The sequence below is a fragment of the Heteronotia binoei genome, chromosome 1 (genome assembly GCF_032191835.1).
Source record: "Heteronotia binoei isolate CCM8104 ecotype False Entrance Well chromosome 1, APGP_CSIRO_Hbin_v1, whole genome shotgun sequence".
In the NCBI taxonomy this organism is placed as follows: Eukaryota; Metazoa; Chordata; class Lepidosauria; order Squamata; family Gekkonidae; genus Heteronotia; species Heteronotia binoei.
The window spans coordinates 136,082,712-136,100,277 of NC_083223.1; the positions used below are offsets into that span (position 1 = coordinate 136,082,712).

At 44.0% G+C, this 17,566-nt stretch overlaps 1 protein-coding gene across 1 annotated transcript in view; it reads right to left on the bottom strand.

Annotated features, from left to right (window-relative positions):
• CNKSR3 (CNKSR family member 3) overlaps window positions 1–17,566 on the bottom strand; it is a 108,564-nt gene that overhangs the window by 55,137 nt on the left and 35,861 nt on the right. Inside the window, exon 2 of the mRNA XM_060241080.1 lies at window positions 2,580–2,743. Within this exon, the coding sequence (XP_060097063.1) occupies window positions 2,580–2,743 (164 nt within the window). The remainder of the gene's footprint in view (window positions 1–2,579; window positions 2,744–17,566) is intronic.

The window sequence follows — 17,566 nt, forward strand, 5'->3', positions numbered from 1 at the left end:
AGGAAAACAGGGATGGGGGGAGTTGGCAAGGAAGTTTGGGAAGTAGGCAAATATTTCCATTTGAAAAGGCACAGATCTTCTAGAGAGAGAAGAAAATTCCCTACCCAATCAAATAGGGAGTTAGCTCTGAAGAGTGAATCTCTGGTCTGGTGTGATTAGAAACTGTCTTTAGAGACCATAAGAGTCAGTTAACAACTAAAGAGGAATACTGGTGTTTCAAGAGAAAGCGTTTGGGTAGTGGAAAGCATGTACCAGCCTTCTGGAAACCAAAAAAGTCAGAGAATACTCTATCCTGGAGAAAACATTGAAACAAAAGCCTCTCAACATAAATATTTAAGTCAATGTGAAAAACCTAAGAAACTCTGATTAGCCTGAAACAAAAGAACTAAAATCTGAGCATGTACTGGTTTTACCTCAGAAATTTCAACCCAATTTCACATCACCTTTCGCCTCTATGTTAAAAAAAAAAATTGTTATTCTTAAATTGCAAAATGCCTTGAGTATCATTTAAGTTGCTTAAATTAAAGCAGGTTCCCAGGCTAAGCCAACAGCCAAAATATTGTACTGTGACAGAGTGGGACAACCAGAGTTCTTCAGCCAAGAAGAAAACCCATTACTGGGGTGGCTCAGTCAGTCAAGGGAAAAGAAAACTGAGAGACACTCTTGCCTCTGAGGGAGGGAAGTGGATGAGGCCATCATAGTCCCACTTCTAATACCTTACTATTAAACAAAATGAGGAAGATAGATCACAGATATCCATCAACAAAAGAAGCCCAGCAGCAATATCAAAGGCAAAGTATGATAGTTTCACAGTAGCTAAATGATTGCTTCATATGCACCAGGGAGGTACAAGCAATTTTAAATCTTATGCCCATCCATTCCCCTCCCCTCATCCCAAGAATAATGTATGGGAGAGGGGAGTGAGACCTGAGTGAACACATGAAGCTGCCTTTTTACAGAATCAATATTGCCTATGTGACTGGCAGGGGCTCTCCAGGACTTTCATATCACCTACTATCGAAGCCTTTTAAGTGAAGATCCAGGAACTGAACCTGTATGCAAAGCAGTTTATAATGCCAACCCCTAAGTTAAGGAGATGGGGAGCTAATAAGAGGAGTAACAGAGGAAGCTACACCAAAGAAATCAGTAAAGCTGCAACTTATAATAGATATACTGAAATAATGTCACTCATGGTGTACTCCACAATATGATAGGTACTATAAAACTACAGAACACTGAGTCCTGAGAATTTCATTTTTAAAAATCAAGCATGACAGCTCACATATTTTAAAGGCTTATATCAGAATCCAGAGAAGAGGCCAAGAGGCTTGCTGGAGTTGCAACTTCAAGTTCATCCCATTTCTTTGATCATTCATATAAACAAAGTACATGCAAAATAGTCAAAACAGTTGATTTCTGTAATTTAGAGAGAAGCCATAGAAATTCTGCTTTTCTTTGTCCAGATGTTGGGTTTCTATGGTGTAGAACTTAATTCTTTAATCACTTTTGATCATAAGGCTATCCCTTCATGAACCACAAATGTGACTGTTTTAAACTTAATTAGAGTGCAAAAGATTAGTAACAGTAATAATCCCAGCAGGTTCTTAGTCATTTGAGTATGCTGTATTCTGTGGGGTTCAAAAAGAACTGAGAGTAAATTAGAAACAAGCCTAAATACAAACAGTATTCAAGCATAGCACAACCATCAAAAATACATATTAGCATACAAGAAGAGCTTCCTGAAAAGAGTTCAGTTTTTTTTTTTTTTAAATCACCAGTGAGGAGCCTGGTGCAACCTAAGAATGAGAATATTCCATAACTTGGGGGAAACCTGCCCTTTTAAGTGAACAACACATGAAGAGGGAATAACCACAGATCTGGGGGAAAGAACATATAACTGGATGTGCTCTCTAAGATACATATTGCCCTAAACAGCTGTTTTAACAAGTTCAGAAACATACCAGTAACCAAGAGAAAAGTAGCTAAGATCACAATGGAACATTCCATGACTTGTTCTTGTGAAAAATGCTCCCCAGAATTCTGGGTGAACTTTATTTCCAAACCAACTCCACAAGTAGTCGTCGCTGTGCTCTTTATAGTAGGTTAACCAGGAAGTTCCCATACCATAGCAAATCCTGATGAGAGAACAGGAAGCAGCCTCCTCATCAGCAAAAGTCACCGGCACACAAGGGATTCCTGCTGCGACAAAATCACAATCCACCAACTCTCAGTAGACTCACTATCACAATTCCCACCCTTCCATTGTTCGCTATCATCCAGCAGCATTCAAGCAATCACTCAGAGAATGCACTGTAAATATGCTCAGCAGCAACAACAAAAACAGCATGACTTCACATGAGTGGAACACCTGCTTCACAGCAAACTGTTTCTGCATCCTCTTCCTTTCTACAGATAGGACACAAGTTTGCACAACTTCTTCCTAGTTCACCCTTGAAACATTCTGCTGAATAAGCCCATGGGCCACAGTATTGAGTCCTATGTTGACAAATTATTCCAGCAGAGACAGGAAAGAGAGAACATTTCAGAATCACACCTTTACATTCACTCTGTTAACTGACCAATGCACAGAGGAGATCCACAGCCTCCAACACAAGCTCCTGATGTCCAATCCGGGTGATACCCAATTCTTCAAGATCCTGATGTGAAATCTGCAGCAGCTGAGCCCCACTTATCTTCTCTTGTTCAAATTTTTGAATATACTGCTGAAGACAATCATCCAGTCCTAAAGAAGAAGAAAAAGTTATGTATTTCTATTTCTTTCATTTTAAAAAATATAAATCCAACATATCATAGAAACATTCAGCTGAAAGAGTCCTGAAGGGTAATCTAGTCCAACCCCCTGCATAACCCAGGAAATTCACAACTACACCCACACACTCCCTCAGTGACTTCTGCTCTATGCCCAGAGAAAGGCAAAAAACTTTCAGGATCCCAGGCCAATCTGGGTTGGAAATATTCTTTCTTGACCCCAAAGTGGTGATTAGCATTACCCTAAGCATGTAAGAAAGAGCAATGAAATCCAGACACAGACTCTTCCTTCCTGCCTTCCCATGATCTAAGTTTACCCAATCTGCATTGCTATCAGGTGAACATCTAGCCTCTGTTTAAAAACCTCCAAAGAAAGAGAGCCCACCACCTAATGAGGAAGCCTGTTCCACTGAGTAACTGCTCTGTCAGGAAGTTCTTCCTAATGTTTACCCAAAAGATCTTTTGATTTAATTTAAATCCATTGGTTCTGGTCTGATCTTCTGGGGCAACAGAAAAAAACTGCTCTCCATCCTCGATATGACAGCCCTTCAAATACTTGAAGATGGCTACCATATCACCTCTCAGTTGTCTCCTCTCCAAGCTAAACACACCCAGCTCCTTAAACCTTTCCTCATGGGACTTTGTCTTTCATCCCCTCACCATCCTCATTGTCCTCCTCTCGCACATTCAAGCTTGTCAATAATCTTCTTAAACTGTGGTGCTCAAAAACACAATATGCTAACCAACGCATGATCTGGACACTACTGTTTTGCATGATCTGGACACTACTGTTGATGGAGCCTCAAATCACATTTGCCTTTTTTAGCTAATGCATCACACTGCTGACTCATGTCTAGTGAATGATCTACTAAGAACCCTAGATCCCTTTCTCAAGTACTATTGCCAAGTCTTTCTCATCACATATTTATGCTTTTGATTTTTCACTCCTAAATCAAGAACTTTACATTTATCTCTGTTGAAATTTCGTTAGTTTTAACATAAGAACATAAGAGAAATCATGTTGCATCAGGCCAATGGCCCATCCAGTACAACACTGTGTGTCACACAGTGGCCAAAAAACCTTTTTATATACATACACACACACACTGTGGCTAATAGCCAGTGATGGACCTCTGCTCCATATTTTTATCTAACCCCCTCTTGAAGCTGGCTATGCTTGTAGCTGCTACCACCTCCTGTGGCAGTGAATTCCACATGTTAATCACCCTTTGGGTGAAGTACCTCCTTTTATCCGTTCTTCTAACCTGACTGCTCAGCAATTTCATTGAATGCCCTCAAGTTCTTGTATTGTGAGAAAGGGAGAAAAGTACTTCTTTCTCTACTTTCTCCATCCCATGCATAATCTTGTAAACCTCTATCATGTCACCCCGCAGTCAACGTTTCTCCAAGCTGTTTTAACCTTTCTTCATAGGGAAAGTGTTCCAAACCTTTAATCATTCTAGTTGCACTTTTCTGCACTTTTTCCAATGCTATAATATCCTTTTTGAGGTGCAGTGACCAGAATTGCACACAGTATTCCAAATGAGACCGCACCATCGATTTATACAGGAGCATTATGATACTGGCTGATTTGTTTTCAATTCCCTTCCTAATAATTCCCAGCATGGCGTTGGCCTTTTTTATTGCAATCGCACACTGTCTTGACATTTTCAGTGAGTTATCTACCACGACTCCAAGATCTTTCTCTTGGTCAGTCTCTGCCAGTTCACACCCCATCAACTTGTATTTGTAGCTGGGATTCTTGGCCCCAATGTGCATTACTTTGCACTTGGCCACATTGAACCTCATCTGCCACGTTGATGCCCACTCACCCAGCCTCAACAGATCCCTTTGGAGTGCCTCACAATCCTCTCTGGTTCTCACCACCCTGAACAATTTAGTGTCATCTGCAAACTTGGCCATTTCACTGCTTACTCTCAACTCCAAATCATTTATGAACAAGTTAAAGAGCATGGGACCCAGTACTGAGCTCTGCGGCACCCCACTGCTTACCATCCTCCATTTACACTCACTCTCTGCTTCCTGTTAATTAGCCACAAGAGGCTAATTAATCCACGAGAGGACCTGTCCTTTTAGCCCACAAGAGGATCTGTCCTTTTAGCCCAGTATTTAGCCTTTTAGCCTGTCAAGATCATTCAGTCAGAGCCAGCTTGGTGTAGTGGTTAAGTGCATGGATTCTCATCTGGGAGAACCAGGTCTGATTCCCCACTCCTCCACAACTACTAGAGTGACCTTAGGACAGTCATAACTCTCTCAGAGCTGTTCTGCTCGAGAACAGTTTCTGTCACCCACCTCACAGGGTGTCTGTCGTGGGGAAGGGAAAGGAAACCACCCTGAGACTTCTTTGGGTAGTAAATGGCAGGGTATAAATCCAATATCTTCTGCTGCTGTTGTATTTGTTACCCTTCCCCAGGGCTTTTTTTGGTAGAAAAGGCTCAGCTAGCTGCAAGTTCGTCATGTGACAGGAAGACAGAGAAACAGTAAATTCCTTGTTGGTGTCAAGACCAGGACTATGAATGGGCACAACGAGTAGATGGAAGGGAACACAAGCCACATACTTATGGTATACTGTAGCAACAAGCCCAGGACCAGAACTATGCAGGAATTCTCTTCATCACTGTGTGACATCGCTGCTTTGTTGCATGCATGGTGAGAAGGCCAAAGAGACAGGAAGCATGGCACCTTGCTCTCTACATAACAGGCACCAGGGCTTTTTTTTGAGCAGGAACGCACAGGAACACAGTTCCAGCTGGCTTGGGGTCAAGGGGTGTAGCCTAATATGCCAATGAGTTCCTGCTGGGTTTTTTCTACAAAAAAGTCCTGTGTGAAACGTTTATGTCAGGGTGTGTGGCCTAATATGCAAATGAGTTTCTGCTGTGCTTTTTCTGCCAAAAAAGCCCTGCCAGGCACTATAGTTCCAACTGGAGCAAATAAAGAAATGGGTGCTTGATATGAACTTACAACCTAGCAGGTAGGCTGAAGACCACTGTTCTAGAGCCTTGCTCCTTTTCCACTCCTAGATACCGAAAACTAAATTCAATCTGAGAAGCTATACTTGTGTTAGTCGCTGAAAACTTATATTGTTATTAGGGTGGCCAGAACGTCCCGCCCTCCCGGGAAAGTCCCGCCCCCGCCTCCTGAATCCCGTGTCCCGATTGGCCAAGCTCGGGACTCATTCAGAGTCCCGGGTTGGCCAGTGCCCCTATCCGTCATTTTTTCTCCATTATTTTTTTAATGATGAAGCCAATTACAAGGCAGCCTGCCTCCCCCAGCCAATCACAGGGGCACCTGGAAGGCGAGGGGGGCATGCCAGGCACCAGGGCTCTCACCAGATTGGGCCCTGCTGCCTGCCCTGGAGGCTCCGCCTCCAGGCTTCCCGCCCGACTGCAGTTAACTAGAGATGGAAGAGCGGAGAGAGAAGAAGGTATGATGGGGAGGGGAGGGAAAACTGGGGTGTTTGGGGGAGGAGGGAAGCCCCAGGGCCATGTGCTTTTGCACCTCCTGTAGCAGCAACTCGTGAGTAGACAGGCCAATCCCCCCTTCAGAGCCAACTAGCCAGGAACGGGGAGGAGGGAAGCCCCAGGGCCATGTGCTTTTGCACCTCCTGTAGCAGCAACTCGTGAGTAAACAGGCCAATCCCCCCTTCAGAGCCAACTAGCCAGGAACGGGGAGGAGGGAAGCCCCAGGGCCATGTGCTTTTGCACCTCCTGTAGCAGCAACTCGTGAGTAGACAAGCCAATCCCCCCTTCAGAGCCAACTAGCCAGGAACGGGGAGGAGGGAAGCCCAAGGGCCATGTGCTTTTGCACCTCCTGTAGCAGCAACTCGTGAGTAGACAGGCCAATCCCCCCTTCAGAGCCAACTAGCCAGGAACGGGGAGGAGGGAAGCCCCAGGGCCATGTGCTTTTGCACCTCCTGTAGCAGCAACTCGTGAGTAGACAGGCCAATCCCCCCCCTTCAGAGCCAACTAGCCAGGAACGGGGAGGAGGAAAGCCCCAGGACCATGTGCTTTTGCACCTCCCTTGGCAGCAACTCGTGAGTAGGGAGGCCAATCCCCTCTTCAGAGCCGACTAGCTTGTCACACCCTTGTTCCTGGCTGCGCCCCAATGTCTCCTGGCTTCACCCCCAAAGTCTCCTGGCTCCACCCCCAAAGTCCCCAGATATTTCTTGAATTGGACTTGGCAACCCTATCCTTAGGCCAGCTTGCTTTTTAAAATTGGGGTTTCCTCTCCCACTTTGCCGTGTAAAATTGTCTATCACAGGGTGCTTAGGCTGCTTGGTGTAAAGGTTGCTTGTTGGCTCTCTGGATGTTGTTATGCTGGTGGTGGTGTATATTTTTTTTTAAAAGAGAAATAATATCTGTCTCCGACAAGAGGCTTGTTGTGGAAAAGACCAACCCCCTGTTGTCTTTTTTCCCCCTCCTTCTTTCTCTTTCTTTCTCTTTCTTTCTCTCTCTTTCTCTCTTTCTCTCTTTCTCTCTCTCTTTCTTTCTTTCTTTCTTTCTTTCTGATCCCTGGAGGTCCCTTCCAACTCTGTGATTCTTTGATGCTAAGCAGGTGCTCTGCCACTGAGCCACAGACTCTTCCAGTCTGCTGTAGACTGACCTTTTGTCTAGCGAGATGGGTATTGTCTGCTCAAGCTAGCATTGGCTCTCCAGGGTTTCAAGTGGAGGTCTTCACATGACATGATCCTTTTAACTAGAGATGCCAGGGTTGAACCTGGGACCTTCTGCATGCCAAGCCAAAGCCGCTTTCTAGCTGCTTATACTGCTTTCTAGCTGTCTTATACTGACCTTTGGTCTATCAAGATGGGTATTATTCAGAGGTGGAATTCTAGTCGGAGCTCCTTTGCATATTAGGCCTCACCCCCTGATGTAGCCAATCCTCCAAGAGCTTACAAAAAAGAGGATCTAGTTCCATAGAACTTACAGCAAAACCCAAGAAAGAGTTATAGTGTTTTAAAGGCAATCTTTTGTGTGTGTGTGTGTGAAATCCTTTTCTGTTTGCCATTGGAAGTTGTGGAAAGTACTTCTGAGCATCTTTTAATAGAGGCATGTGAGAGTCCTCAGATCTGGGGTGGCAGGGTGGCATCAGGAAATACTTCTTAGTTTTAGGAAAGGAGAATCTAGGTTGTTTTTGTAATAGTTATTTGAGGGTGGAAGATAAAGTGAGTAAAAGTTTTACACTGCCCACAAATAACGTTCCTGAAATGACCAATAATATTAGTACTGGGATCAATGACTAGGAGTTGTTGCATTCATAGGATGTAATAGAATGCGGGCAGAATGAATTACTACAGAAACTCTGAATGTGCCAGTATTCTCTTAATGGATTGCAAAGCATGTCTCTCTGCTGGGAGGGAGGGCTGCTTTTGCTCTTTCCTCAGGATCGGAGGAGCGCCTGTGGGGGGAGCGCGGCAGGGAGGAAAGCCGGACGAGAGTCGAGATTGGCCAGCCGCTGGCCGTGAAAGCAGCCTGAGGGATAGGGTTGCCAATCCCCAGGTTGGGGGCAAGGGATCCCCCAGTTTGGAGGCCCCCTCCCCACTTCAGGGTCATCAGAAAGCAGAGGGGAAGAGGGAAATGTCTGCTGGGCTCTCCATGATTCCCTATGGAGACTGATTCCCATAGGGTGTAATGGAGAATTGATATAGGGTATAATGGGGAATTGTCGGGTGTCTGGGGCTCTGGGGGGCTGTTTTTTGAGATAGAGGCACCACATTTTCAGCATACCATCTGGTGTCTCTCCTCAAAACACCCTTCAAGTTTCAAAAAGATTGGACCAGGGGGTCTTATTCTATGAGCCTCCAATGAAGGTGCTCCTAGCCGTTATTACCAATGGAAAGGAAAGGTCCCCTGTGCAAGCACCAGTCGTTTTTGACCCTGGGGTGACGCTGCTTTCACGTTTTCACGGCAGACCTTTTTAGGTGGTGGTTTGTCATTGTCTTCCCCGGTCATCTACACTTTCCCCCCAGCAAGCTGGGTACTCATTTTACTTCCTGTTTCCGGCAGTGGCATTTGGGGGAAATGATGTCACAGGAAGTGATGTCACTTCCTGCTTCCGGCAGGTGGTGCAGGGAAAACGATGTCACGGGAAGTGATGTCACTTCCTGTTTCCGGCAGTGGCATGACATCACTTCCTGTTTCCGGCGGGCGCGCGCTTTGCACGCGCACACACACATTCATCCCCCCCTCAAGGTGTCCCTGGCTGGCCTGCAGATATTATGGCCACCCTAATTGTTATTAATATGGTTTTGTAGTTACAAAAATTTACAGGGTAATGTTTTGGTCACATGAGAAGACAAGACAATGCAAAAGATAACGCTAGGAAAGGTTGAAGGCAGCAGGAAAAGCGGTAGAACCAACATGAGATGGATTGACTCAATCAAGGATGCCATGGCCCTTTGTTTGTAAGACCTGAGCAAGGCTGTTAATGATAGGACATTTTGGAGGTCATTAAGTCATAAGGTCACCATAAGTTAGAAACAACTTCACAGCACTATACACACACACAGTTAAAAGAAAAGGTTATTTTGTGGCATCTCTTCCCATAAAAGATCCCAGGGTATGATTTGCAAACATATGATACAGAACCCTTCCTAAGGATACATTTCTGGTCAGTGCCTGGAACTCCCATCTCTCTAAACCAGGGGTGGCCAACGGTAGCTCTCCAGATGTTTTCTGCCTACAACTCCCATCAGCCCCAGCCAGCATGGCCAATGGCTGGGACTGATGGGAGTTGTAGGCAAAAAACATCTGGAGAGCTACTGTTGGCCACCCCTGCTCTAAGCGTTGCCTTGAGTTCTATGATATATTTATAGCTTGTCTTCCTTCTTCCCACTGAGGATGATAGGTGGCAATGATATTGTAACTCCAGCATCATTTAGGTTATAAAACATCCTGAAAGTTCTCCAAAATAACACAAGATCTCTAACTGCATAAAAAGGTTTTGGTTTTTTTAATTTGTTTGTTTTGGTGTGTGTGAACAGCAAAAGATCCCTAAAACAGAACAGAAGCAAACTGACAAAAGCCATCCTGGAAACCTAGGAAATAGTTAAGTTTACTGATTCTCCCTGGTAGGACACAATGGCTAGTTTCCAATATCAGCCATTAAGTAGGAGATTTTCAACAAGAAACCCAGAGACCTGTCCAAAGGACATCATCAATTTTGGTCAAAACCCCAGCTATCACTTCTACATTTGAATAAGTGTCAACTTTTTGCTTTTTAAAAGTAATATCGTACACCAGTAAACAGATACCACAGAAGGAGGAATACATTGAGTCATTGGAATGCTAATGAAAACAATGCAAGTGTTATTAAACCACCAGTTCAACTTGCAAAAGCCTCTTTGTTTGGCTGAATTCCTCTGCAGAACAGCAATCAGATAATCAAACTAGGGCACACAACAAAAACAAAAAGGACTGATTTCACAGAAACTTGTATCCATCCTTTCTCCATTATTAGTCCCTTCACTGTAACAAAGGAACTAAGAGAGTTTGTCTAACAACCAAGTAGAAGGCAGTGCTGCAATTAATATTAGGTTCTTTATACTTATACCCTTTTCACAATTTAATTGTGGACACTTTGACCATTCATAACTGAGGCTTAGTCTTATGCAGGGAAGTTAAAGCAGTTAACTGAACTCAAGTTGCAAGCTGAGTAACTTGAGACTAATCACAAGTTTTAGGCATGAGGAGCACCACTGCACATCTCAAATATCTCAAAAATATTCTTCCTTTCAGAGGGAAGGAACCCATGGACACATTCCTTTGAACATACTAACTAGAGCCCCCCCCCCCACCATTTAAATAAACTAGAACTTCTATGAAAGATCCATATGCTCATCGGAATGCAGTAACTTGCATTAAGTTATCTTGATTCCAATGTCTTAAGTACATTTAGTCACTCTACTTTCAGCTTCATTTGTTCCTATCTATGTATGTGATAAGCCCCATCTATCTACGGACTCCAGCATAACCCATCAACATTTCATAGAATCATAGAATCGGAAGGGACCTCCAGGGTCATCTAGTCCAACCCCCTGAACAATGCAGGAAACTCCAGCGGCATCTGGATCGGGGCGGCTCTGCGGTACTGATGTTATTAGACCTGTCGGCGGCATTTGATACAGTCGACCATCAGCTACTAAAGCGCCGCCTTGCCGACATAGGGGTTAGGGGGCTGGCCTTACAGTGGCTTTCCTCCTTCCTCTCCGATCGGGGACAAAGGGTGGCCATTGGGGGCGAGCGATCCCAGAGGCACACACTTGATTGTGGGGTGCCTCAGGGAGCAGTTCTCTCCCCAATGCTGTTTAACATTTATATGCGCCCCCTTGCCCAGATTGTCCGGAGGTTTGGGCTGGGTTGCCATCAATATGCAGATGACACCCAGCTCTATCTACTAATGGACGGCCGGCCTGGCTCCGCCCCAGGGAACCTGGATCGGGCCTTGCAGGCTGTAGCGGCGTGGCTTAGATTGAGTGGGTTGAAGTTGAACCCAGCGAAGACAGAGGTCCTTTGCGTGGGTCGCGGCGCCCAGGGAGGGGAAATAGCTCTCCCAACCTTCGACGGCGCACTATTGGAACCAGTGCGCCAGGTAAAGAGTTTGGGTGTTTTACTGGAGCCTTCATTATCAATGGAGGCCCAGATAGCAGCCACTGCCAAGTCAGCATTCTTTCATCTGAAGCGGGCAAGGCAGTTGGCCCCCTTCCTGGAACGCCGCGACCTCGCAACAGTGATCCATGCAACGGTCACCTCAAGATTGGACTACTGTAATGCCCTCTACTTGGGGCTACCTCTGTGCCGGACTCGGAAGCTGCAGCTAGTGCAGAATGCGGCGGCCAGGCTGTTACTGGGGCTCCCGAAATGGGAGCACATACAGCCGGGGCTGCGCGGACTGCACTGGCTGCCGGTTATCTACCGAGTCCAGTACAAAGTGTTGGTTATTACCTTTAAAGCCCTATATGGCCGAGGACCTGCCTACCTAAGGGACCGTCTCTCCCCGTATGAACCCCAGAGGGCACTGAGGTCAGCAAGTAAAAACAAAATGACCATCCCTGGGCCGAGAGAGGCCAGGCTCCAAAGCACCAGGGTGCGAGCCTTTTCAGTTGCGGCACCTGCACTGTGGAACCAGCTCCCGGAGGAGGTGCGGGCCCTGCGGAACCTCGACCAGTTCCGCAGGGCCTGCAAGACTGCCCTTTTTAGACACGCCTATAAAGATACGGACTGCTGAGTTGCAATGAACGAAGAACCGCCATCTTTAACACCATTTAAACTGGCAGAATCAGCGCCAGAACAGCTATTACTGCCAGATATATATATAATGTAATTGTAAATTAAGTATTTTAACTGAATTAACGGGTTTTTATATGTGTAATTTTAATTGCTAATCTAATGTTTTACTATTTATGTTAATATATTACTTACTGTTAGCCGCCCTGAGCCGCTTTGCGGGGAGGGCGGGGTAGAAATAAAATTTATTATTATTATTATTATTATTATTATTATTATTATTAAACTCACAAATACCTCCCCCTAAATTCACAGGATTTTCATTGATGTCAGATGGCCATCTAGCCTCTGTTAAAAACCTCCAAGGAAGGAGAGCCCACCACCTCCCAAGGAAGTCTGTTCCACTGAAGTTCTTCCTAATGTTGAGCCGGAAATTTACAAATGACATGTTGGTACCTGGGTAAAGAAGCAGCATATATGCATATGTCTGCCAAATGGCAACTCAAAACTGAATTTATAATTTTTTTGAGCTAAAATAAGGGTTATGTGAATTACTCCATAGGAGATGTGTACACTGGGTGAACTACACATTTAAAAGCACATTTCTTCAGCAAATGAGCCCTGGACTGGGATCTGGAAGAAAATAACTAAAATGGGAATAGAGGAAATGAGAAAATATAGGGCCAGGCTAGGCCAGCTCTATGAAAAGTCAGGAGCCTGTTGCAGTGAAGAAAAGATATGATGCTTTATTCATTCCGCTGATGTTTACACTGGATATCTGTGGAAATATAACATAAGAGAGAGAGGGCAGAGGAAGGCTTCAAAACTGCCAGCAAGTTCTAGATGTGGCGAGTTCTCTCCTTCTCTTTTGGATTTATTTTGCCATGAGCATTGTGTCTCTTTTCAATGCTATTATAGCTTTTATGACTCAAAACAAGATGAACTTTCTTATCTACAGAAGCTGTGGCCTGGAATTCAAAGTGGGACTGTTGGTCCTTTAAGAGACAAACACCCACAGAACAACGGAAGCTATGGTTTGTGGACATACTTTTTGTAGCAGCATATTATTTGTTTATTTGGAAGCCAGCTGTCTGAGACCCAAACAGAGCAGGCACAACTTGTGGCAGGAGCCTGCTATTCTTCCCCTCCCTTCCTTGGAGGAGGCAGGGCTGTGAGCAGTCAGCCCCACCACCACCACCACCACCAGAAGAAGATGATGATATTGGATTTATATCCCGCCCTATACTCTGAATCTCAGAGTCTCGGAGTGGTCACAATCTCCTCTACCCCTGCCCCCCACACACACACAACAGACACCCTGTGAGGTAGGTGGGGCTGAGCTTTTTACACCAGCTGCCCTTTCAAGGACAACTCCTGTGAAAGCTATGGCTGACCCAAGACCATTCCAGCAGCTGCAAGTGGAGGAGTGGGGAATCAAACCCAGTTCTCCCAGATTAGAGTCCGCGCACTGGCTCTCAGTTGCCCCACTTCACATTGGCTAAGACCACTCCTGTACTAAATAGCAACAGTGGTAGGGAAAAAACAAGTTGATAACTCCTAGACTTGTATTTTCAGAGGGAGTTTTTTTTTGGGGGGGGGAGACAAGTTTTGTGGGAAGCCAGCTCCAGGAAGATTTGCTCCCCCTGGATTTGAGCTGCAGTCAACAAATGATTTATCTAAGCAAAACTTTACAAGAGGCTTTCAAATAGCACAACTAAGAGGAGTTTGTGTCATCTGTCTAAAACAGAGATACTAACAGCATAATGTTAAGAGAAACCATGAGGTTTTCTTTGTGTTATCCTCAGTCAGTCAATACCCTGTTTTCCATTACTCTCTGCAGCAAGTCTTGTTGCTTTTGCCTTCAAGTAGCTGGAGTGTCATAGATTTGAATGATGCTGGCCATTATGCAAACAGCAGCTATATGGAAGGAACCCACATTGCTGCCACAGGACTTCCATCCAGACCAGAAATGATACTGGGCTTCAGGAAAGGTAGAAGAGCTGAGCAGACCTGCCATCAAAAACAGACAGATTTTTAAGATAGTGGGCAGAGAAAGAAACTGCTTTTTTAAAATGCCACTAGCAGCCCACAGCTTTAACAATCTCAACCTTGATTCCACCTACAAGGATGACTGGTCTGCCCCCCCCCCCCCCCAAGGCTATAGAAGACCTTCCAAGAATACCAAACAGATTTTAAAGTCCAGTACTAACTAATTAACACCAGCAAACAATGGGATGAGTCACACTCTTTATGTACAGCCCACAACCTAGCTGAGGTTGCAGGCTACACCTTCTGAGCTCACCCTATTCCAGATATTGCAATGTTGTACTAAAGGCAGTCAATGCTCAATAGAGTTTTCTTGGAAAAGCAGTCCCCTGTACTGCACAAAAATTACTTTTCAAACATGACTGAATTTTAGAGGTTAGCTGTTCAGTGATCAGTGAGAGGACAGGAAAGTGCTTAAGAACATAAGAACATAAGAGAAGCCATGTTAGATCAGGCCAATGGCCCATCCAGTCCAACATTCTGTGTCACACAGTGGCCAAATATATATATATATATATATATATATATATATATATATATACACACACACACACACACACACACACACACACACACTGTGGCTAATAGCCACTGATGGACCTCTGCTCCATATTTTTATCTAACCCCTTCTTGAAGGTGGCTATGCTTGTGGACGCCACCACCTCCTGTGGCAGTGAATTCCACATGTTAATCACCCTTTGGGTGAAAAAGTACTTCCTTTTATCCGTTTTAACCTGTCTGCTCAGCAATTTCATCGAATGCCCACGAGTTCTTGTATTGTGAGAAAGGGAGAAAAGTACTTCTTTCTCTACTTTCTCCATCCCATGCATTATCTTGTAAACTTCTATCATGTCACCCCTCAGTCGACGTTTCTCCAAGCTAAAGAGCCCTAAGCGTTTCAACCTTTCTTCATAGGGAAGGTGTTCCAGCCCTTTAATCATTTTAGTTGCCCTTTTCTGAACTTTCTCCAATGCTATAATATCCTTTTTGAGGTGCGGCGACCAGAACTGCACACAGTACTCCAAATGAGACCGCACCATCGATTTATACAGAGGCATTATGATACTGGCTGATTTGTTTTCAATTCCCTTCCTAATAATTCCCAGCATGGCGTTGCTTCTGTTGAAGAAACATAAATCCAAAGTAACTCCATACACAAAAGCTAGTGCACTGTACACTGCTGTGCAGTCATCAACCAGGAATTATCCAGTGTGATTATGTAGAATAAGAACCAATTGTGCATTTTTCCTCATATGAAAATGCTCAGCATAAGCAATAACATTATTTCTTCCAAATATAATCCAGAAAAACCTGAAATGCAGCTTTGAAGAAACAATTGTTGATACAAAAGCCACTCTAATACATTCTAATAGATTCAGGTGGGTAGCTGGGTTGGTCTGAAGTAGCAGAACAAAGTTTGAGTCCAGTGGCACCTTTACAACCAACAAAGTTTTACTCAAGGCATAAGCTTTCATATGTAAGCACACTTCTTCAGATACAGTGAAACAGAATTTTCTCAACCATTACATACAGAAAGGGGGGGGATAGTTGCCAGGAAGGGCTAATTAGAGTCAAGAAGAGATAGAAACAAAATTGGAAATTACCAGCTCATACATACAGGTAGAGGGTGAGCAGTAAATGATCGTATAGCTAGCATAATGAGCATCCAAGGATCAAACAGATTATGCTTAATTTATATGGTAACCATTTGTTTGGGTTCAATACTGGGGCAAAAACAGTGAAGGAAATAAATATGTCAAAATTGGAAATTGATGTATCCTTAACTGTAGAATGCCGAAAGTAATTGAGACCCTGCCATCCGTCTCCTCTCAAGCATGGAGGCCACTTTACATCACCTTCTTCTTTGAAACAGGGCTATGGGCTGTGCAGATTTATCTCCTCTGTCCCCAGACCAGAAAAAAAAATTCCAATTTTTACTATTCATTACATTATATTCTACTATTCTAATCTATTATTCTAAATAAGAGACAAAATAAAATACAGATTTAAAGGCTGAATGAGATTAGCATATGTAGTGAGGTAAGAAACCAATATCCCTGTTAAGACCTGAGGATTCCATTGTTCTGTGCTGTAATAACTTGCAACTCAGCAATTTCCCTTTCTAGTCTGTTCTTGAAGTTCTTTTGCAATAAAACAGCTACTTTGAGGTCACCCATTGAACATGCTAGAAGCTTGTTTTCCTAGAGCAAGGGTGGCCAAACATGCTAGCGTAAGAGCTACACACAGAGCATAAACATCAAATGTTTGAAAGTCACTAGACATGAACATCAGATGTTTGAGAGCTGCAAGACATGAAGGCATGCAAGCAAATAGATGGGGGAGAGATGGAAAGAAAGCAACTTTAAATTTAAATGCATTCTCCAAGCCACTGACTGACTGGCTTGGCTTGGAGAAGTGATTTAAAGAGAGAAATGACTTCTTCAAGCCAGCCGACAGGGGGGTAGGGACTTCGATAACCACACAAAATGTGTAAAAGAGCCAAATGTGGCTCCCATGCCACAGTTTGGCCACCTTGTCCTACAGGTTGCGCAGTCTTGTGATTCTTGATGTCAGATCTGTGTCCATTTATCCTTTGGCACACAGTTTGACCTGCTTGCCCTATGTAAAGAACTAACAGGCATTGCTGGCATTTAACGACATATACAATGTTAGAAGATAAGCATGTGAATAAGCCTGAGATGGTGTAGCTGATGTTGTTAGGTCCAGTGACTGTGTTATCTAGGTGTATGGGGCAGCAAAATTGGCATCTAGGTTTATTGCAAGTTCTGGTACCAGTGTGCATGTTCAAATTAGATGTTATATTATTATGGGTGAGTTGTTTGAGATATACTGTCATAATGACAGTTCTCTTTCACAAGTACTAGGGGGAGCAAACCTTTTCTTGTGCACAGACAGCCCCTCAATCCCAAGGGCCTCCCTTTCTTTGCACACTGCAATCTTGATCTGAACTGGGCCTATATGCATTGTTGGAAAATATGAAATGAAGGGTTTGCCTCTTCACCCAACTAAAAGATCTCCAGGGGAAATATAATACATATGTAGGCCCTCAATCTGCCCCAATATTCTTCCCATAGTTCATCTAACTTCTGTCTTCACTTCCATTTCTCATTGTCTTAGAATGAATCTTTGTATGTTTCTCAGATACACAAAAACTATAGGTTTGTGAAGTAGCAGAATAATGGTTTCAGCTAAAATTGACTTAAAAAGACATTTCCAATAAGAGACAGAAAGAGCAGATTTAAAAAAAAAATAATCCAAGAATTAGAAAGGAGTCAGGAGATAACAGCTAGGGAGGGAGTCAGACACTATGACACTTCAGTCCAGGGCAATCAGTAGCAGGATTTAGTGCAAAAGAGCCAAAAACTGGAGTCAAAGACTCTCCTCAATGGCTGTGGTATAGGCTCACAGCCTTCCCACGAATGACGACAGTTCATTTCATGAAAAAGAACTGCTGGTTGACATACTAATAAATGGACCAAATTATC